The following is a 24,271-nucleotide window of genomic DNA, read 5'->3' on the forward strand; positions in this document are numbered from 1 at the left end:
AATTATGGCTATGGAATGCGACCCTTAAATATTTTTAAGATAAAAAGACATCCCTTAGAGAACTTGATTAATTCATAACACTACCAACTAACCCTAAAAAACATGCTCAGATTGATTGTTCATTCTCATTGGCTGGAAAAAGTAACATGGGAGGGGTTAAAAGTTTCACCTACATACACAGATAAAACTACAAAATACAGGTAGATCCTGTGACCACATACTTGAATGAGATGATATATTGCTTCCCTTCATTAATTTCAACAACACAAAAAAAGATCATTGAATGAAATAAAATATAGGGATTGAATTTTGAAACTACACAAATTAGAGAACATACCTGTGTTGTTCTCAAGGGGTTGCTATTGTACTTTATTGTATTGCGAAAATAACACAGAACCGATTTATTGCTCATTTATTTCTCTATATTCCAGAAGTCAGAACAGGTACTTTAAACTTCTCACTGTCATTCATAAAAATGATTGTTCTAGGTATTTTAACTACGAACTGATGATTCAATTATCATTATGGTTTGATCTTAGAGATTTTATGGTTAGAACAACTAGGTACATAAGCAGCATCCGGTATAGGTATCCATAAAAATAATATCATTACAGATTTTAGTTCAAGTTGGGGTTTTTCCGATATTCATAATTAAGAATTTTAAAATACTAGAAATATCTTTTTATTGTTTTATAGCTAGAAGCGCACTTGCATTTAAGAAATATATGTATAGTTTAGAAAAAAACATTGAATCAATTTTACTACCTCTAAATAGGTAGGCTACACTTTCAATTCATGAAAATTGAAAAACTAGGAATATCAATAGAACTTTTTCCCGTTTTTCCCGGAACGAAATACATGAAAGTTGATTATTCAAATCTGAAAGATGGGTATTAGAAAAGCTTAAGACCTGGGACCGAATTACAGCAATCGATTCCGATCATACATGAAAGGGGTGTCTATTTTTTTCTACTGATTAAATTCCTCTTGTAATACCTCGTGGAGCAGTGTTTTAAGCGTTGGACTATAACGCCAGAAGTCTGCATTTGAATCCTGACTTTCACCACAAGAATTATCATTAGGTATGTTTTTAATTACTAACGGGATAAAGTGAAAAAAAAACGCAGTTTACATGTTAAATGGAACAACACCTTAGCCCCTCGGGTTGAGTTGCTAAGCCCAGATATTTCTCTGAGCTTATCTTGTTGAACAGTTTTAAATCTGTGCTTCCAAACTTATTTGTTTAGAATTCGTTTACAAACTTGAAAAATGACGTTTGGAATGACAAAATGTATTTAACTAGTTTTGCTAGCATATCAAGATTTCCGGTTAAGCTCTGATGCGTTTTTTTCTTGTCCAGTGAAGCCCGGTCGCAATAAAAAACACAACTATAGTCATGAAAAAATATATCTCTGCTTAGTCGTTCTGCGGTTAATTTTAGGAACATGTCATTCTTGCTAATTAATTACACGCGCTCAAACAAAGGTTGGGAGCTGTTAGTCATTAGGCCTTACTCTTTTATGAGGTGTTGTGCCAAAAATTTATTTATTTTACCCCCTGGCGAGGTGCGCTCTAAACAACTCAAATTGGTTCTTATCTCCAAAACTAATTTGACCGAAAAATGAATTGGATAAATGTTTAATGTTGTACGTAATTGGTACGTAATATCAGTACTAATTGAAAAATTGAAACTTAAAATGCAAAACGTGTTATTGACACTGCTTTTTTCATTGGAAAGTTCGAGCATCCAAAGTTCTATCTCTAGAATTAAATGATGTGTTTTAAGATGTGATCAGGATAGTTTAAGGACAAAAGCCATTTTTCAATTTACAGATACAATCTTTTGAACAGTTCAAAGGAGTTCAAAAGGATAAAAATATAAATATGTAGATATTTGGAGCAGTTTCTTAAAAAAAAGAATTTTACGTATTTTTGGGTAGGCAAAGTATAAAGTAAAAGTGCATATAACACCAGCACTAAAAATTTCATTAATATCTTTGGATTTATTTTTAAAAAATTGTCTTAGCATTTGGCAAGTCAATACGTTTTTCAAATTTTGTTTGGTCACGCTGGAAAAAATGTTCTTCGTGACACAGAAATTAAATGCTTGCAAGAACAGAATATGCTGTTTACACTCTGGTAATATTATGTCGTTATATGCATTTTTTCTTGCTCTATTTTAGGGCAATTATTGGTTTCCTCTCGAGAATCAAAACTATTAATATTAATAGGCTAGTCGACTTTGCTACGGGGCAAATGCGATCTTAGGTTTTGCGTACAATATGCCAACTACCTTTACGAAGAAGTTGTTGAAATCCAATATAATTCCGAATCATGATTTGGTAACACATTTTCTGCAGCTAAGAAAATTATTGATAAGATAGATTTTCAATTGGTATAATAAAATGAATTATCGCAAAAAAGAGGAAACGCGATAATTATGAAGATAGTCCGGAGGAATATTTTCGTCGATCTGTCTTATTTACTTTTTTGGACCATTTATTGATACAGTTAAAAAATCGATTCCTCTACCATCACATCGTAAATTGATTTTTAAAATTCAAAATATTTTGTGTGAAGAATGTTGCAATCTTGAAGAAAAAACATAAAATTTACTGTTGAGGTATTTCCTCACGAATGGGAAGATATTATAAAAGGACATTTAGATGATTTTCTAGTCAAAATGAGAAATGTTATTCTTTTACTAAACATGGAAGCAACATTGCGAGATGAAAAACGGCCCTAAAATTTTAGAATTTTATGACACTTTATGCAGGTCTGCGCGATGTAAGTATGTATGTAGGTATATCTTTTTAATTGTTTCATACATACATGTGTCTTAATTCTAATACTAAACAAAATTTGAATATATCCTCCCCGAAGTTTTTTTCTGCGTTCAAACTAATGATCTTGCCAATTTAAAAAATCAGAAAATGTAATTTGAAAAGTCCTTTTTTTATTATCAACAGCTTCTTACACACTTATCTTTTATTCTTTTTTCATTGAAAAAAATGCGATTTTATTGACTTGACCTAACAGGTAGAACCCATCTGCGGCGATCACCCCAGTAAGACAAATTCACAGGTCAGTTTTCAGGCGTTATGAATGAAAACAATATAAATTCAGGGTTATTCCAATTATTATTTTTTTTTTCATCATTTAATCACTGAGTTAAACTATATAGGTAAAAGGTACTCATAGCTAAGTCATAAGTTAATAAAATAAAATTTTATAATCTCCATAAAATTTATAAAAAACGTAAACTAATTTTTTGTTAAAACCGTGGATACATCTTAAAGGATACTTACAAGATACAAGAACCAAAATATACTTTTCTGAAGGTTTTTGGAGTGCTGAATTCGAATCTGAATTCAGAAAAATTTGATTTGCCTCCGTTTTTAAATATTACCGTTATCCCCTACCCACCCCACCCCAAAAAATGGTCTCTTTTCAATAACACAATGACAAATGGATCACCAGAAACCTTATCTACAATTCCACTGAAGCATGGAAAATGGAATCATGAACAATCAGAGTGTACCTACCCCAAACTGACTATGCATCCCAGAGAATACCACCACCTACCTTAACCTCTTCTATTTGGTGGAAGGTTTAGTATTTGCTCAGCAAGGAAGGAATAGAATGAATGACCACTTTACAGGATATAATTATAATATGTTTGCTCACCAATTTCAGCAACGCAAACTACATAATACCTTCGTGTTCTGTTCAACATAAAATCTACAACTGGATATTATATTCTACAGAAAATTATACGCAATACATAAAATAGGATTAAACTAGTGCACGTAATAGCCTATTTATGTATTTCGTTTCCTAGCTATCTTCTTATATCAATACATATGTTGCGTAACGTATGCGACATTAAGTCCAAAACGTTTAAGCGTTAATTTTTACTTAAAACTTGATGAAAAGTTTGGCTAGGTGAATATCGATTTAGGAGCTAAGTTCGCAAACACTTGTTAACTCCTGATAAAGAGTTTTCTGCCTCTAAAGAAGTTTTTCATTGCAATAAATCCCATCTATTACTCTTTTTCCTAATTATAAAAAGTTACCATTTTTCATGGAATGCCCCAAATGCGTTTTGCCTAGGTACTACAGTTAGATTAACATTTCGATGCCTTTTAAGAGGCAAAATTTTGGTCGATGTTTACCGACTCTTATTCAAATCATAAAACGAAAATATGCAAAAATTTGTTTGGAAAAAGTATTGATGTAGTTAAGTCATAAATGTATGGTGCAGAAGTTTTTTTTTCCTGTGATGCACCTAAAAAAAAAATGAATAAAAAACATTTTTGCATTTAAAGGCTTGACCACACCGAAAGAGTATGCGGTAGCGGTACGGGTACTTGTATTAAAAAAAAATCCAAATTGACACATCAACATCAACGTTCAGATGCGGAATTTTTTTAATTTACAAATATCGTTACCGCTACCGCATACCTTCCGGTGTATTCAAGCCTTAAAGGCTTGGCCAAACTGGAGGGTATGCGGTAGCGGTACGGGTAGCGGTGAGGGTACTTGTATGAAAAAAATTCCAAACTGACACATCAACGTTCAGGTGTGGAATTTTTTTAGTACAAATATCGTTACCGCTTTACCGCATACCCTCCGGTGTGGCCAAGCCTTAACACTTTTAATGGATTTTCTCAATATTAGGTTTGGTTAGTTACCTATAGCTATCAGTAAAATACATCAGTAAAAATTTTGTTTTACTATTTTGAATATTTTAATCTTATATTTTGTGGAAAATTTTGAAGAAACAAATTGAAAACATATTTCCACTAATTTTTTCAAAAAGAATCAATGCATTTTGTGTTAAATTTTATACACAAATTCATTTCATAAATTTTACTGATGCAATTTGATTTTACTGAACAGCTGATTGCCAAATGCCAAAAAAAAAACCATTTCGTTTTAATGATGGCGTTCCATTTTTTTTTTTAAATTACTGATGAAATCAACAGTAAAAAAATTGCTTGAGACGCGAATGCAAAATAAACATTTAATTTAACATCAGATTCCTGATGTTTCAATTTTTACTGATGGATTTTACTGATAGCTATAACTGAGGCCTTATAGCTTTTAATTGTATTTTAAATGCAAAATGATGACGGTTTGTCATTTCCCCAGCGCCTAAAGATACTAATATTGAATACCCGATGGAACCACAATATACCTAACCTTTTTTATTCAAGTTTTTGTTAGTTTGAATAATTTGAAAACTTTTATAAAAGGCTCGGTTCTTTTGATTTAAATGGCTCATATTGGCCGTGCTTTATTTTATTAATGTTAATCTGAATCAGGATCAATTTTACACGTAAAACATGTTTTCTATCAGAATCATTTTCATTGAACCAAAAATTAGTTAATATTTTGAAAAGTAGATGGCTTTTGTACGCCGGTAGGAAGAAAAATAAGAGATGGAGCATGTATTGGATAATAAACAAACATGCATCATTGTATATATATTTCTATAGTACTATCAATCGAAGAAAATACTTTAGCGACATCTTTTGGTAGATCTGCAGTTCAATTTTCTGCATAAGGTTCAAATATAAAATAAACTAGCGATCCCAGCGGTGGCGACGCAAAACAGAAAATTCTGCTTCATGAGAGTACTATAGGAATATATATACAATGCATGCATCCATATTGCTAAAGATCGTTTTATTTTGTAATCATGGTCATTATAAGCCCTTGTCAGCTTAATTTGAACTGTCCAAACCACTGGTATCTGATTTAGGGATCCATGGTCCAAACAGTTCCTATTTCGGTTATAAACTATGATACTGTTATACAAAATGTAGTTTACGACACTGTTATAAGGATCTTGAAGTGGAGCCAAGTTTGTATGTATACGTTTGAGAAAATTTGGTTGATAGTTCATGAAATCGTAAGTGAATCGCATGGTGTATGTGCTTTCTTTCGATATTGTTATGGCGTTTTTAATTGGCTATCTGGAAGCAAAAAAAAACAATCTGAATGAGTTCAATTGGGCAAAACTGACGGTTCGAATACACATCCCTTCAAGCAAACCAGTCCGAACTTGGTCGGAATCCGCTCCGCCTCAAGCGGAGCTGAGTCCGACTTCGGCTCAGAAACGGGTCCGAAGGCGGCTCAAATTAGTATGGAAATTATAATCACCGCGGAGCCGATTTTAAATGTATTGGTTTTTTCACCACGATTTCTCCTTCGACTTTGTGTTCGTACACAAAAAGTTGGAAGTGTGTGAGTGCAACCCCGTTTTTCTCGGTCAGAGGTCGGAGTGTCTTTTCTGAACTCCGTTTTCTTGCTTGAAGGGATATATGTGACACATAACAAACTCAACCAATACATTCACACCAAACCTCATATCCTTCGGAATAACAAACTGTTCAATTGCGATTCCGAATCGAAGAACAATTCCGGATTGCCAATTAAAAACGCCATTATCGGCTCAACTGAAATCGCTTACGATAATTATATCGTATATTCCAGTGTTCCAGTTGTTTTATATATGTTAGAGATCGTGATATTTTTTTATCTATAGTTTAAGCTAACTTCCATCAAAACGCAGCTTACATGTAAAGATAATAAACTTTCGAAACGTCAAAGCTACAACAGATTGATATTTTTTTTTCTATTTTATAAACAAAGATTTTGGGAAATAACATCAAATTCGGAGCACAAAAGTTTACAATGAAAATTAATTATTATTGAATTGCATTTAAACAAAAAAAAGTTATATGTTGAAATGTTTACGAAAAAAACATACGCAGACATTAAAAAGTCGACACTCAAAATTCAGGACTGCAAAAAAGATTCCTTTACTCGCCTGAAGCATTTAAAAACAATATTAGGTTTGTTTTTGTTTTTTTTTTTATAAGACTGAATTTTACAATCTTTTCAAACCTTTACAAATAAGACGCGATTCAAAAGTTTAAACTCTTGTTTGCTACTTATTCTTGAAATTTGCGAATAAAAGAAAAAGATACTAGAAGAAATTGTCCAATTGTCAACTGAATTTGGACAGAGCTACATAATTCTCTCAAAGGGAATCGATGAATTATTTTCTCTCCCATGATCAACCTTTTTTTTCTTAAACCATACCCAGCTTACACCCACCGTAAATATAAAAAGTAATAACTTTGAGTTATTATATTCTTCCAAGTTAGCGAACGTCGTTAAAATTGTAAAAAAGAAATGAACTTTCTCTGTGAAAGGTGATAGTTTTGTTCCAAATAGAGAATACAAATAGTAAAATATGCAAAAATATTAGGGTTGGTAGTTTACGATTGAATTTATGTATATTGATATGCTGCTACCATCTAAGAATAATAATATGCGTAATATATCAATTGTTTTTAGTGCCACAAATCATACCTGCCTTGATTGATATTTGGAGTGTAAGGTGCACCTTTTGTGCCCCCTTTTAAGCCGGCTCAGGCGGTTCCTCATATTACAGTTCCTCCTCTAACTTAATTCCTTCCAAAAATTGAGTTTTTCCTTCTGATAGAAGAGTTAGTATATAAATCTTTGGTGTATTAGTCATTAGTGCATTACAAGTGTCAAGAATTTGGTCAGGTGTTTCTTCCTGTTCATTGCAAATTCTATGTGTTGTACTATTCTGCCCAAAATCTCGTTAAGGCCCTAACTAAAAAATTTGCATATTTGATCTCTCTGATTTATTCTCATTTATTTTTTTAGCCCAGGTTTTTAAACAAGTCAGAAAATTCCAAATATTTATTTTTTTTCATTTTTATAAACAAATTGCGGTATTGGATTTAGGGCGATTTTGTTCACTATTGCTCAACTCAGAGCAAACTCTCAAGTTGACAAACTTGAGAGTTGACTTTAACTCGAGAGTTAAAACAAAAGTTGAGAATCTATTTTGTTCACTATTTTTTTCTTAACTCTCGAGTTTAAAAAACAAAAGTTGGCCAACTTTCAGTTTTGAAAATATCCCTGGGATATTTGTGACAGCAAAGACAAATAATGTCAGTTTATTATCATCTTTTTATGTTTTTGTCATCAGTTAGAATTTTAATTAAGTTTGTGTTTTATTTTTGGTGTTCAAAATGTCGAAGATTTTTTATTACTCCGCTTGTACGTGCGCGCCGTTTTTCAAGAATTTCAAATTCAAATCATTTGATTGATTTGATAAAATTATATTATTTGTATGGCTGTCAGTAATATAAAATGCGGAGTAATTGAAATAAATGTAACTGGATAGATGTGAATAGCGTCGGAAATGGTCTTTAGCAGAATTAAAAAAAAAAAGAAAAAAACAGAAAAAATTTACACCTCATACCATCAGAAAAAAATGGTTTTTTCACAAAGAAATGTCTAAATTTGAAGGTTTTAATAAATGTACATTTTAATAATATGTACATAAGAAAATAAATAATGCAATTCTTTCTCTTTAAATTTGTCTTTGTTTTCGTTTTGTTTTTGCATCATATTTTTTTCTATGAATTTGTTCTTTTCCATGAGCAACATTTTATATCGATACCACTAAAAAGAAAATGTTGTTTTTCGATTTTTTCCTTCGGAACATTAATTTTTATCACAATAACTGCCAACAAAATTTTGACAGAAAAATAAAAAAATAATAATTTTAAAGCAAACTCTCAAGTTTGGTCGGCAAACTTCTACTTTTTCGGGAAGGTGAGAAAACCGGAAGTTTATAAACTCTCGAGTTGAGAATCGAAAGTTAAAAACGTCAACTTTGCGTGAACAAAACAAAATCCAAAAGTTGAAGATAAAAATCCTCAAGTTATGCTCAACTTCTAGTGAACAAAATCACCCTTAGTGTTTCCCTCCATAACTCAGAAGTATGAAAAATGTAGTTAGGGCCTTTACGAGATTATGTGCAGTATTTACTAGGACCAAAATGGTTAGGTGCCTTCTTAGCTTGCAGTGGTTGGTGAGGAGAAATATCATTATGATTATCCTGAGGTTATTCCCACTTAAGATAATACAGGATTTGAAACGCTCTTGGTTCCCGGGAAGCTTTTTGGCCTGTCTCAGTTTTGGTAGTTTGGCCCAGCATTTTACAATAGCTGTGTTTCTTTATCTACATCATTATCTACTGCAAAGTACTTTTTAGTACTTCTAATTTCTGAATGCATTCATTTTTTCTATAAAGAAAAGAAGTTGAATGCAACCAGAAGTACTAAGCTTTGTTTACATAGTGGAGCCCAAAGGAACACAGCTAATGTCGTTTACTTAAGCCTGGAAGATACTGGAGAATTGGCCCATTGGAAAATTTGATACTAGGCCCAAAAACGCCTGCAACTGTACCTTCCGCTGTCCTCGAAAGAAAACTGAGTATCTAAAAAAAAGTCTGTTTCAACGTTGCGTATGCATTTTCCAGTCCCTGTAACTTCGTTGGCGAATTTCATGATTTATCCCTTAGCAGCACTTTAAGTAACTATGTTAGATCAAGAATAACCTCCAGTGCTACTTTTCTCATTGCCCCAGTGATGAAGGCTCAAGCGGGTCGTTACACTTTATCTATTGATTTCCTATTTGTTGCAAGATAAGTTCTTTTGTGCCAAGCAACCGCACAAAACCGCAGGTAATTATAGGTCTTACCATCATGATACGGATTGACTTTAGAAAAGTAAAACTATCATACTATTCGATAAAAATTAACGGGTCCAATTCTTAAATTGATGTGGAAGACCTCTGAAAGTTGAAAGTTAATTTGTAACAAATATTGGATTTTAGATCTATGAGCTGCACAAAGCACTTTTTCAAGCTAATCATGCCAGGATGCGGACGTGAAGACCAGTGGTTTTTGTAACTATTATCTTTCACTTCCAATTTAAAATTTTCTTTAGCTCGATGATTTTTTGATGTAGCTGACTCCACTTATTCATTATTATAATTTGCATACTACCAACACGTGTTTTTTAATGAATTTTATTGTTGGTTACATTTCACAAAAACTCATTTTTAACATCCTTAAATTGAAATATATATTTAAATACATATTTTAATTTTCCCTTCAATTTTCAATTTTTTTTTTCTTCATTTTCAATGTGTGACTATTTATTAAAAATGCATTTTTTGACATTTTGTCTTGTTCTCAGAGGAGAATAAAACAATTTATCCTATCTTCAACACAATTCGCACATGACTGAAATTAAAAAATTTGGAAATGGATCTATTCAAAATCTCTCCCCTTTCAAAATTTCACACATTCAACTCAGAACAACTAAAGTGATAAGATTATCACAATTTTAAACCTTTGGGCCATCAAAAGCGTTTCGTCTTTTTCATGCCCTCCTCAGATCAAGTGTCATATTGAAATATTCTCATTTTTTTTTCTAGCTATAAAATTATGTCATTTAAAACTTTCATTTGTTTTTTTATTTTGTTTCAGAATTTGTTGATGTTCGAGGAGCCAAATCATTATTCGAAACAAATTATAGTCATGTCTACTTTATTTTTTACGATACATTTGTTCAAGCAGAATTAAATTTAAAGCATAAAGGTAAGAATATTGTTGAAAAATTATTCAATTAGTATTTTGATTTATTTTTTATATTTAAAGTTCTCGTAAAAAATACAAATATCATGCAAAAAGAATAGAGTCGAGTGCACAGTACACATAAAAAGGTAATATATTCCGAACTGACATTGGTCGCCAGATTGTCAAAACATGACACTTTGGCGACCAATGTCAGCTACCGAATTCTTAATTGTTTAAAATACCCACGAAAAACGCACAAGAACCGATAAACCACTCACACCACTAATTTTTAAACAATTATTTACCATTTTCCGCGATGAAACACGAAGAAAATTTGTTATTTTTCGATTTATAATATTTTTAAATGACATTTTATAAATTAAAACAAAAACAAATTTCCTGTTCACTGCGATTGAAATATAAAAATTAAAAGACAGATTGGTGCCCATTTTTGACAAACAAATTTTGACAACGTTCGGAATATATTACCTTATTATGTGTACTGTGATTATGTGTACTGTGAGTCGAGTGGACTTCCAGTTCGTTTGCTATAAGAGTACAAACGAACATTATTTATTATTTTTATATTTAAAAAAAAAATTAATTTTTATTTAAATCCGTTTCTAATTATCTGTTTCAATTTTTATTCCACAGATCTTCCTTTTCAAATTGGTAAGTTTAAATAAAAATCTATTCTAAAATAAATGTTTTTTCATCCGAATTGATTTATGAACGTTATTTAAGGGTGAGCGGGTCTTAGAGTAAAAAGGGTAAGAAGTAATAGCTAAAAAAAACAGTATTTCTCTTAGAATTAAGAATCGTTTTAAAAAGAAAGGTCTTGGACTTAAAGAGTGAAATATGTTTTGAACATATTCATTTTCTATGTTTAAGGACTTCATATGTTCTAGGTTGTTACCGTTTTTTTTATTATGGGCGTTCGTGTTAGCTAACTGTTTTTTCTTTAATTTTTACCTAACTACGGCCAAGATAAAAGGAGGGTTATGTGTTTGAACGGTATGTATGTATGTATGTTCATCTGTGGAATCATAGCATTAAAACTACTTATTGTAATTTAAAAAATAAGCTATCGTTGGAAGCGTCTTGTTTGTCCGTTGATTATAGGCTATGTGATGTAACATGAAATTGATAGTGACGGCTTCTAAGGGCAAAATTCATCTTTTTTTTTTAAATGCATTGCGATTGTGAAAATGCTTTATCATTATATTATAATCGCGAACTCAGTCGCGTAGTACCGCAGGGATTTTTTTATTATATTCAATTTCAATTAAATTTCAAAAATTGGCTTATTCCTGTAGTATGTACTGTGAATATCTGATAGCATCCTCACTTATCTGATAGCATCCTCACTTAAAAAAAATTAAGCCTGGCTAAAAAAAAAATAAATGATGTGCCTTAAGTACTAAGTTGTATGGAGAACAATATTTTAAATTGCGTTTTTCTCGGAATGAGTTGGAATGGACTTGTGCTATTTCTCCCCTGGACCCTTCAATTGTATTTGTTTAAACGTCTCTAATGCCATCCAAAAAATTGGATTTGTATTCCCTTCCTTGATCCATAGCTTCAAGAACACTGCAAGAGACGATGGCGAAAGTACACTTTTAAATTTTGAATAACAGCTTGGTCCATTGGTTGGAATATTGATGATGTGTTCGATGGGAACACAATTTTGCTTTATAGCCTTTTAATAAACCAATCATTGGTGGCTACGCCTGCTAGTTATCAAGAAAAAAATAAAACTTTCCCATCTGAATAATAAATTATTTGTTTTCTTTGATATTCCACTTTTGTAAAGTTCACCGGTCATCCAAGAGTTTTTATTGTTAAAATAATCTACAGGTATTGAATGGATTCCTTCAAAACACTTTTTTCTTCAAAGCACTTTTTCCAAACAGGAAAAGTTTCAATTTTTACCTGCTGTCATATTCCCTCGACCCATTAAGGTGACTTTCTCTTCACCTTCTTAAAATTTTTCGTTTTTTTTAAGAAAGACATTAAAAAATGGTTTCATCCGCGTTAAAAACTTTCTCTGTATATCTTATTTATATACGACATATTTTAAGGGGAAGGGACGATATTTGCTATAGAAAGAATTTCGTTATATAGAAGATTGACCAGTCAGAAATTCCGACATAAAAGAACAAAGAGATGAATATTATACAATTAGTTGGTAATGATTACAAATTTCTGCATTTTTATATTCGATTGAAATTGATGAAATTTTTTTTCCTCAGTCAATTCTCAACTATAAAGAGTGAAAGAAAATCAAGAAAAAAAAGTATTTTTGAAATTCTTGGGTATTTTTGAGATTCTAAACTAGAATTCGTTGAACATTGACGGCGCTAGAATAATTGATAACTTTTTGTTGAACTTTTGTTTTAGTTCCTTTGTGGAAACAGGCTCGTGATTCATGACACTATGTATCGTGTTATAGTAGATTTTTGTTTTGTTTTCGATTGGTTCGCGGATTCATTCATTTTTAAATCCAATCAAATAGATTAATCGCTTCGACTACATTTTGAAAATTTATAAGTACATATGTTGTAACTTGTTGGTATTAGTACTTCTGATTGGATTCTGATTTGACATCGAAAAGACAATAATTTCATTTCAAAATCGTTGGAACTATCATTTGTATGCCAATAAAACGTTTTCCGAAAGCTTATTAAACTTCCGGACGCTCCTGAGTATTTTCTACTTGTAAATTTTGTATTTAGCTTGTAAATCAAAATTTAAAAGCAGGGATTACACACGTCAATTTTACTTATGAAGCACATCATACATCTTCAAGAAGTGAGTTAAAGAAACATTCAAACCACAAAAATGATTTCCACAAGCACTTAAAATACTTACAGAGTATGTCAGCATAAGTTTTGAGTATTCTGTAAGTTTTTAAAAATGTGCTTTCCAGGTAACAGCTGTTTCTCAATTTAGAACATACATGAGTAACTTATATTAAAAAAACGTAAATGTGTAATCCCTGCAAACAGAGACCTAATATTACAACACTTTTCCTATTCCGTTAAAGCTCACAAGGCTCACCGAGAAGAACTTGATGGTACACTATGGCTACTGAGAAAAATTCTTTGTCTCTTGCCGGAACTATTAGCTCGAAGATGGCAGTGCCACTCATTAAGCAGAATAATGGCAAAACTTTTGCATTTAGGCAACAGTCCCTGGCTTCGAAAAGAAGGCGTAAGGTAAGTTTTTTTTTTTTTCATATCCAATTATTGTTGTTATATTTATTTAATGATTTAGGTATTTTATATTGTGGTATCAAGTATTGGCTGAAAACGCTCCAACATATGTACACGAAATGTTTGTCGATCTATTCCCTTGTGCAATTTCTCCTCTTAAAGCTATCAATGATATACCTGATGGGGAATTCGACACTTCTGACGTATTTAGTCATCCCAACATGAAAGTTGAAGTTGGAACTTCAGTTTTTCATCATATGATGCTTCATCCCGTTCAAAGCTTGGAAGCAGTTCCTCTATTTCCACCTTCATCAAATGAAAGATTTGACCCTTTTGATCCTAAAGAGGGATTGGATATATTTCTTAATTGTATGGTTCAAACCACGGGCTCCATTAAATGGCGGGACAATTGTGCTCAAAAATGCTGCAAATCATTTGCATTTTTATTAAAACGTTTTAAAGAAGTATTTCTACCTGTATTCTGTCCAGATTTTGATAGTACAAACTCAATTTACGATCTGAAACTAAATCTTCCTACCATGCGTGTACATAATAAAAAAGACGAATCTATGTCTGCGTGTGTTGTTGTACTAATCAATTGGATATCAAGATTTGTTCATGAAAAAACTGTAAGCAGCAAGGTAGAAAACATTTATCTCCAATATATGGATCAACCTCTTCTGATAACCGATCACAGATGTATTTCATATTTTCAAGATAAAATTGTACGTGATGCCTTATATTCAACTCAATGCAATATTAACTTTGTACATGAAGTTCTAAGACAAGGATTTCTTTTAAATTTTACTACAAAATCCCAAATTGACGCAATGCGAACTTCTGTTGCTATCTATAGAGACTGGATGGCATGTAAAAATCCGCCTCCATTTATGTCAGAGCCAAATGAAGGCGATAGCAATAGTACCAGTTGTAGCTCGATGGATTCATCGTTACAAAAATCAAAGTCACACTCGAGTGTTGGTGTTGTTGTTAGCCGGGAAACTAATAATAATATCCAGGCTGGCCTACAAAATATTATACAAGTATTTGTAACAAATGCAGCAAATGTATTTTTAGTAAATACAAGCAATCTCAATATAGTATTTCCTTCGTCTAATAGAGAATTTCAATCAACCCCACTCAACGAACAGACAGAAATATGTAAAAAAGTTCTTAATGTTTATCGGACTATGGTTATGAACACAAGAATGGAACCAAAAACATGGGAACAATTGTTACTAGTTTTGCTTCAAATAACTTCGATTGTTTTGAATCAAAACTCAACTTCCTCCAGACCAGTGTTGGCAAACCGTTTGAGTCAGGCGATACTGCAGACGCTTATTGTTACATGGATTAGGGCACATACAAATGTACCTATTAATGTTCAACTGTGGGAACGATTTTTATCTGTTCTTACTTCCTTGACCTCTAAAGACGCACTAATAAACGAATGGGAAAAGACAATGCAAACATTAACACGCGTTCTTGGGCGATATGTTTACAATTTAAATTTACAAGATTTGCCTCTGGACCGTTTGACAGACAGCAAAGGAAAACGACGTCGAATAGTAAGTGTATGGCAAAGCGATTTAAAAGATCGAAATTCAAGATCATCACATGTATTAAATGATAGAAACGTAGAAACTGTAAAAGAACAACAAAAAAAAGATGAAGAATCAAATTTTGAATCTTCAAGCAGAATTACCACAACAACTCCAATTCTAAGTCGTTCTTATAGTGAAGGAAGTCTTTTATCATCACGAAAAAATGGCGAAGTACGTGCACCACACAAAAAGAGAAATACCTTAGTCAAACCATTAAGTTTTGACAATTCGCTTAGTGCGCTGCTTGATCAAACAAATTTGAATAGTAGTTTTGAGAAAATCGATTTCAGAACAGAAGACTCAATAAATATACCTAGAGGCCCAATGGTAAGACGAGCAATGTCCTTAAACTCATTTCATTTAAAGAACAATCTTAACGAATCTCGAAGTCCATCGCCATCGGCATCGAGTGGCATAGAAGGCGGATCTATGAAAGATTCTCCAATGCAGATCGATGCTTTGGTCAATGATACAGCTGGTTTTGAAGACAACGCTTCGGTAACTTCATCTGAACGCAGATCGATAATTCTTGGCGGTTATGCTAGTGGCTGGCTACCTGGCACAGCAGCTATTATGTGGAAGCGAATGCTTTGTTCTTTGGGAGATGTCAACTTGATTTCTCGACCGGAGCTACATGCTCAAGTTTTTAAGTATCTGGTTGAAATGACTAGAAATTTGATAAAAATAATGCAAAACCAAGGAGTTTCTGAAAATAATCTTAGCACACCAAGTCCACCATCACTTGTCCCACCAATTAGTATTTCAAGTCCATGGTGCTTTGGGGCACAACTTCTTGGTCCAGAATATAAAAAGGGTCAGCTTTCGTCGATTAAGATACTTTGTATGTTAGCGATACATGGATCAATTCATGGAAAAAAGCATATGTCATTGTTTTACAATTTACTACATAAAGTTCTTACTGGCGAAGACCGTCAAGAGATTGCTTGTTTATTTAAATGTCTGGAAGGCACACGTTTTTTGAGTCTTTTGCTTGCTGGACATACGCTTCTGTTGCTTGATATTATACATGCGTCAGTTGTGCTTCTTACATCATGCGATCCAAATTGTGCCTCTCCTCGTGGTGAAGTAATTGCTCTTCTAGGATCTTTATTGTGTTATCCGTCATCTGCATTTCCGAAATTGGTTCTTCAACCATCGATGCAGCAAATAGAAATGGTAGAGACTCCAGACCTCCATGATCACATTCTTAATATTATGCTACGATGTGCACGTCGAGAGCCATCATCAAAAGGAAGGTGTATAGCATTTGCTCAGCTGGGACAATGGATATATTTAGAACTAAATAAGCCAAATTTATTGAAACAAAAACTCGAGCAACCAATATCTCAGTCTTTCAATCAAACTACTAGTGTTTCAAAAAATTCCACACCTTTTAATCCACGTATAAAAGAAGTCATTCAAGTACTTCTGCAAGCTATGTATTTCAAACATGGAACTATAGCAATTGTAGCAGCTGGATCACTAAAAATATGCAGTGAACAGAGTCGTGAGCTCTCTGAAATCGAAAGCATACCAGAACTTATTATTACTACATTATGTAAAGCTCTACAAGTGCAACAAATTTCCAGTCCTCAGGATTCAGAAAAAATAGCTCTGTCCACGTTTATGATGTGTCTTGGAGAATTTTGTATGGCTTTTCCTGTGCATTTTATGCTTAATCCAATAAATAAAAACAATGGCACCTTGATAATATCGGTTCTACGAGTTCTCTTTCTGATTCAATCAGGAGAACGAGAAAATAATTATAAGCACATTATTTCCGATAGTGATTTTGATGAAAACATTAGCATTGACGATGTGCTTGTTGGTAATGAAAGCAGCCATCAAAAAACAGCAGGTTCAATACGGAGGAATAAATTATCAATACAACTTTGTGCTAAATCTGTGATAATGCACTTGGTAGTTCACTTGGGTCTATTTCCACCAGCGATTGGAGCATCACGTTTAAGTTCTCTGGTAGAGGAACAAGACGATGTATACCTACCGGTGACTGACATCTACGAAAGCGGAAACGATTCTGGCTTTATGGTTCCTCAAGGTAATCAGCATCAAAGAATTCAAGTTTTCATGCTGAATTCTGGACTTATTGCCAGTTTTATAGAGCTGCCTGATCTAAAATCGCCTGCTGGTGTTTCTGGTTTGGCTACGGCTGAGAAACAAGTACGAGTATTACTAAGAGATCTTAATGGAAAGTCATGTTGGGAAGCTTCGGTACTTTATAGCGAACCAAAAAAACAACAACAGAATTCTAATTACTTTCATAATTGTCTTCAATCGAATCAAAACAAAATATCTTCAACTGCTGAATGCAAGCATTTATTTTATTCATTAACAGCAACTAATACTGAAGTATCCCGGCATACAGTTCGACATCGCTCGAGCAATAAATTACCTATTGCTTCGGATCTTGCTTCAGATTTGGATCAGTTGGGGGATGTAAGTATAAAAATATATTTAATGTTTAATTTTGCCTTGTTCTTGCATAGGCTGTCTCATTGTTTTGGTGCTGGTTTTCTGAGATTTTACTTTTACTCTTTACTAAGTGCCTGTTTTGTGCACGTGCACGTTTAACGTATCACGTTATTGTCTTTCGTACACTTTCTGTTTCGTGAACGGATGCGACGATTTGACACCCGCACCGCTGCCACTTGGTTGATAAATTTTCTAATTTATCTATTTAGCAAGTTTTTTTTGCATATTCGGTATCTTGCTTTTTATCTCTATTTGTAAACTCAAAATTCGTTGGTCAACTTCAAACAAGGAGGGAGATGAGCGGAGAGAAGTTGAATTTGGTCGTACATTAGATATTGTTTAAGACATTTGTTTTAATTTTTGTTCATAGAACAAGAGTCGCATTATAGAGTGAAAGAGTGGAAATCTATTTGATTCACTTAATTACAGAATAGCCCCTTCTGCAAAGCTTTGCAATAACATGCAAAGACAACATTTTATTTGCGGATGGCCATTACTCGTGGTATAGTACGGGTATATTAAATGTTAATTTAAAATGACTTGCTTTGAACGACTTTTTGAAGATGAAGAGTATGGTAATAATTACCTGAGTGATGTAAAATTAAGAATACATTTTGAAATTAGGAATAATTTACTATTGGGAATATTTAACTTTGGTTAATACGTGGAAACAAGTTGAAGTTGTTAGATGTTTCTTTTTTTTAGAATAATGCCAATTCCATTATTATAACCGAAAATCAAAATAAATAAAAATTTCAACCTTTGTTAACAACGAAAAGAAATTGAAACTATTTACTGCTTTACTTTGCAAATTTTCAAACTACGCAAAGTTCCATTTTTAGTTGGTGCAACGCCCGCGCTATTTGCTTTGCAAAAAAAACATCAAAAATTGCACAGTGCAAAGTGGGGAACTTTTAGTTTTTGGTGAAACACTTTGCACTTTTACTTTGCAGAAAAGTATTGTTTTGCAAAGTGTCAAAATGTAAAGTGCAAAGTGGTTGGTGCAATAGGGCCCTGGTCGGACGACAGAGCACAATAGAGTCTGGTGGAGCAACGACGGTTTTCCTTCTATTTTGCTTTCGTTTTCTTTTATTTTTTTTCGCAAGGATGAGGCATGAGACAGTTTAATTTACACTAATTAATTCAACTCTATAATAAATTAGTCTAGAAAGTTCTCATGTCCGCAAGTGGCGATTTTCGCCACTAATTAAAATCACCCAGGACTCTTTATTATCGTAGCTAGGGATTCGCGCATAGGTTTTTTCTAGGAGCTCGTAGATGGTATCGCCTTTCTCTCCTGTTTGGGGCGTGCGCACAAATCAGGCTTATGTTGGAGAATTTTGTCTTCATGTCGATCCGCATAAAGAGTGTCGAGGCGCTATTTGACGCAGTTAAAACTCAGGACATTCTACCTGCTCGCCCCTAACCATCTAATTTCTCGGATGGCAGTTATGCCTTATAGCAGATATACCATGGTCGACAATGGGGGGCCCTTCTGCGGAAACAAGTTTCGCGATCGCATAACTCTACACTTCATAATAGAAGTCACCGTAAACCCCTCCGCCACGTCAAGGCTAACCTCCATAAGGCCAATACTAAATCTATATAGCTATACTAAAAGCTAAAGGCGATTTTTTAAATGATTTCTTCATATTCAATTGTGTTGTCAGTTCACATGTAAAAATTACTAATACATATTAATATATCAAATTAAAAAACAATTTTATTAACCGTTTTCTTGTAACGTTTAATTAATTTCTTCCTTTTCATCTAGCTACTTCAATATGTTGGCTACATGAGCCCAGAATGCTTAGCCAGTTCTTCCACTCCACTAAACACACCTGGCATAAGTCCATTAGGATGCCATCTTGAAGCTCAAACAATATCAATATTACTCAAGCAGCGTTCAATTGAACAAGAATATGAAGCAAACTTGCATTACATTGAAAATGAAAAAGATTATGACTCGCCTCAATTTTTAAATGAACCATCTGAAGAGTCTTCCGCGTGCAATAATAACGCAACAAACATTTATCAATTCGAATATCCATTCCAATTATATCGTTTATTATTCAGTCATTTGGGTTTAGTTGGATGGGAGAGAAGAAGTCGTACCCATTTACTACAGCTGAATGAGAAATTAAAACGAGAACTACGGAATGTGGACATGCAAAAGTGTAGAGATACACATAAAATAGCTGTCGTTTATGTTGCTAGTGGACAGGAAGATAAAAATAGTATTCTTAAAAATACATACGGCAGTAGTGCTTATGAAAGTTTTGTATCGACACTGGGTTGGGAAATCGACTTGGAAACTCATAACGGTTTTTTGGGTGGACTACCTCGTCAAGGCTGCGGAGCTACAGCTCCATATTATGCAACACCTTTCGTAGAAGTCATATACCATGCAGCAACTCGAATGCCAAGTGACACGACTGAAGCTCTACTAACAAAAACTCGGCATTTGGGAAATGACGAAGTTCATATTGTGTGGAGTGAACATCATCGGGAATATCGTCGTGACATACTGCCTACAGAGTTTTGTGATGTACTTATTGTTGTCTATCCACTGAAAAACTGCTTGTTTCGTGTTACTGTAAATTGGAAACCAGATGTACCCTGGTTTGGACCTTTGGCTAACGAAAGTATAGTAAATGGTTCTTGTTTAGCAATATTAGTTCGAGAAACTGCAATAAACGCCAGTCGGTCTAAGCGATCATCGATATCATTGTATCAGCAATAGTAAGATAAACAAATATTTTTGTTTTTATTTCTGTTTATAATTTTAACTTTTACCTTTATTCAATAGTTATGAAGAACGAAATCGGTCACTTGAAAATTTATCAGCGCTATGCAAAGAAAATTCAACGTTTGAAGAATTTGTTAACAGAGTTTATAATACGAATCCTTCCACATTATTAGGAGAAAATGCTCCAGGATCTGATCACACTACATCATCTTTAATTGATAAACATCGTGCTAAAGGTAAATTTCTTATTTGAAATTAAAGTGAATTATAAAAAAAAAAAATACATACATAAGGCTAGCTGCGCGCTTGCAACTTTATCGAAACCAAACCAGCGCGTAAAATATTAATTTTAACGATTCTTTTTTGAAAAAATTTCAATCGAAAAACTGGAGTTTTGAGTTTTGATAATTTGAATTCAGTTTGTTGGATTTAAACAAAATTTGCTGGTATTGTTGAAAGATACTGTCAAAAGCAGAAAAAAAAATACATGATTGGGTCTTGCTCTTAGAACTCAAGACATTTATATACAAATTTGTTAAAAAAAAAACATACCATTTGTTTTTTAAATGAAAAAAACAACAATTTAAATGCATTTGAGTTCCAAAAAAGTATGCGATTTATTTTATTTTATTAAGATGCATTAAAAAAAGAAATCAAAATCGATAAAGACGTTTTTTTTTAAATTTTAATTTTTGAAAAAAAAATTCAAAATAAATTTTGTAGGTATGCCGTTTTGTAAATCAACACCTAAAACCAAAATTTAAAAAAATTCAATGTCACGTTCTCGAAAACTTTTTTTTTTATCCAAAAATTATTTTTTTTTTGCATACAAAAATTCGTTAAAATTGAACCAGTTATTTGGGAGATAAACAGAGGTACCGTTAATAACGATTTAAAAAAAAAATCTTTTTTGATTAAAAGATAAGCCTAATCTAAAAACGTTTTTTTTTAGAAAATTAAATTTTTTCAAAAATTGGTGTATGACAGATACCATTATTTATTTATTATTCAAATACATTGAAACTCGATTATCCGGGATTCGATTAACCGGGACGCTCTATTATCCGTGGTGAAAATATTTGAAATTTGTTTTCGAAAATAAAGACAACGTATTAATTTAAACTCTGTTATCCGTAATAAACTCTACTATCCGTAATATATGAACTGCACCTAACAAATTTCTTCACTTCAAATCAGTCCTAAGCAAAAAGATGTTACGGGATATGTGTAGTATTTTGTAGTATTTTTAATAAGTTTTTTAATAAATACTTAAATATATATATATTTATTCACCCTCTGTTACGTAAGTCGTTTGTACTAAAACGACAAAAAATGCCAATTTGTGTTAAATTAAAAATTCCTTATGACACTAAAATTACTTTCCCCAAACTTCAATGTTCTCGTCCAGAGCGAGTAGTTTTTGTGTGGTTTTAGTACAGACGACTTACGTATAGATATTTTGATAAAACCAGAAACAAAACTAGTTTTTAGTAATATTACTTTTATATGTAAATGTAAATAATATTTCAATCCATTCTAGGCTGGGCCCAAACAACAGTTGATTCAACCTCCAGAGACTCGACGCAATATTTTCTACCGGACGATTCTTCGCCTAGAGTACCTAAAAAACTGCACTCATTTAAATCATTATCTAAAGATACACCTCTTCATCAAGCTAATACACCTCCCGAGAGTCCAACTTTCATTGGAGAATATTGATCAGATATTGGTTTATATCAGTTTTAAAGCTTATATGTATCTCTATCATCGAAATGACAGTTGCAATATGCATAGAATCATCAAACCATTCTTCAAAATTCTAGCAAAGTATTTAATTATTTTTTCAGAAGTTAGGACTAATTTCGCTTTTCATAATATTATTTTACACGGAATAACCTTTTATAATTTATTTATAAGCAGTAAGTATTAATGTATTCCAAATAATGTATAAAAAAATTAATAAAAAAAAACATAATGTTAAATCTATTAAAATTTGTTTTAAAATTATTTAACTTCCCAGCAAAACGTTGGTATTTCCTTCCCATTGAAAAACATCAATCTTCAAGTCTAAATAGAGGATTCTCTTAAGAACATAATAGAACTCAATCATCAAAGTTGTATGTTAACGGTATTCACATTCGGCCTTATCACGAATTCCATTCGTATTGGAAATATTCTACGATTCCCGAAAAAACAATCACAAAATCCGATCTAAGTGACGATTTGTATGAAATTTTCCATTACGAACGGATTCCGTGATTGTTTTTTTCGTAACAAATTTCCGATACGAATGGAATTCGTGATGAGGCCGAATATATAAAAATTACCATCGGTAAACTTTCTTCATAAGCTACTCCTTTTTCTATTGTTTTTATGAAAGAGCTTTCAGGATTTGAATTCCTTTAAGATCATAATTTAATTGATCATAAATTCAGGGATCGAATTACGGCATGCGTTCGTAAACGTACGGTCGCTATGTGTCCCTATCTTTTTCTACTAATTAAATAGAGACCGAAATAGTCTAAACGTTAACGTATGATCGAAATCGTCTGCCTTGATTCGACCACTGATTTTGAATGAAATTCTGTTATATTTATGAGATAAAATTGATTTTATAGCAATTAAAAAATGTTTATTGACCGTGAGTAACCTAAAGATTAGGGGCAGTAGGATCATTCTGTATGGGTTATACGGATATTCGGATCTTGTCGGCAAGCGGTTATTAAATCTCTTGCCTGTGCGTCTACAAAAAACAGTCACGGTCATAGACTGGAAAGTTCAACATTCACCTCACATGGGTGCCCGGACATACAGACATTTCGGGCAACTAAAATTTACGAACTTGCCAAACTAGGAACAGTCAATCCTCTACGACTAGAATGTAAGATTATAGTTATATATATTCCTAGTTTTCTACATGCAACTTATGTCCTTTAAAGAAAACCAACCTTAAATGGACTCAAGGCCCCAACCCATAGAATCCGTTGCGTCCGTTCCGTCAATCCATCCGTTGAAGTTGAAGGATGGGACAGAAAGGGGTGACCCATAGAATACGTCGTTACGACGTATTGCTTTTTGACAGCTCACTTCAAATTCCGAGGTGTGTTCGATATTTTATCGCTGAATGTGCACTCAGGAAGTTCTGATGTAAGAAATTTTTAACTATTATTGTTGTTCTTTTTTATAATAAAATAAAATGCACGACCAGATATCCTGTAGGTACTAGCTCTTCAGTTAAAAACAATTTTTTATAACAAATTATGAGTTGTAGGTATGACTTTGGCATAGTAAAATTGAACTCTACAACAGAATTTGAGTATTTAATTGATTTAATTTATTAGATATATCATTAAATGTTATTTTTATTACATTTTCTTCACAAATATACAATTAAAGTTTACAATTCATAAAATCGGAGAAGAAAAGAACACAGTTCTTTGTTCTGAAATTCCCCGGTGTGCACTTAGAAACAGAAAATCGAACTGATCTATTTTTGACAACCAATGTCAAAGGATACGACGTTTGAAAAAGTAGAAAGTTGGATTACTTCTTCCGTCGAATCCGTCCGTCTCCGTCCGATCCGTCGCTTATGGGTCGCTTCCCGTGTGTATTTTATCAAGCTGTCAGTTGAAAACTTCGACGGAACGGACGCAACGGATTCTATGGGTTGCAACAAGACTTGAATCGAGCAGTGTTTGTTGAATTTAAATCTATGGCATATTAGCTC

At 32.9% G+C, this 24,271-nt stretch overlaps 1 protein-coding gene across 1 annotated transcript; it reads left to right on the forward strand.

Moving 5' to 3' along the window:
- The first annotated feature begins 5,750 nt into the window (after window positions 1-5,750).
- On the forward strand, window positions 5,751-23,193 carry LOC129916882 (probable Rho GTPase-activating protein CG5521). The gene is made up of 8 exons (XM_055997075.1): window positions 5,751-6,863; window positions 10,394-10,504; window positions 11,138-11,155; window positions 13,530-13,701; window positions 13,760-17,759; window positions 19,570-20,537; window positions 20,605-20,780; window positions 22,085-23,193. The coding sequence occupies exons 1-8, from the start codon at window positions 6,758-6,760 to the stop codon at window positions 22,261-22,263; spliced, it is 5,730 nt and encodes a 1,909-aa protein (XP_055853050.1). The 5' UTR covers window positions 5,751-6,757; the 3' UTR covers window positions 22,264-23,193.
- The last annotated feature ends 1,078 nt before the right edge of the window (window positions 23,194-24,271 follow it).

The sequence above is a fragment of the Episyrphus balteatus genome, chromosome 3 (assembly GCF_945859705.1).
Source record: "Episyrphus balteatus chromosome 3, idEpiBalt1.1, whole genome shotgun sequence".
Lineage (NCBI taxonomy): Eukaryota > Metazoa > Arthropoda > Insecta > Diptera > Syrphidae > Episyrphus > Episyrphus balteatus.

Coding starts and splice junctions, on each gene's coding strand:
- LOC129916882 (XM_055997075.1), top strand. CDS start 6,758: ATGTTTACGAAAAAAACATACGCAGACATTAAAAAGTCGACACTCAAA. Junction 20,538..20,604: donor ATATCATTGTATCAGCAATA/GTAAGATAAACA, acceptor TTTATTCAATAG/TTATGAAGAACGAAATCGGT. Junction 20,781..22,084: donor TGATAAACATCGTGCTAAAG/GTAAATTTCTTA, acceptor AATCCATTCTAG/GCTGGGCCCAAACAACAGTT.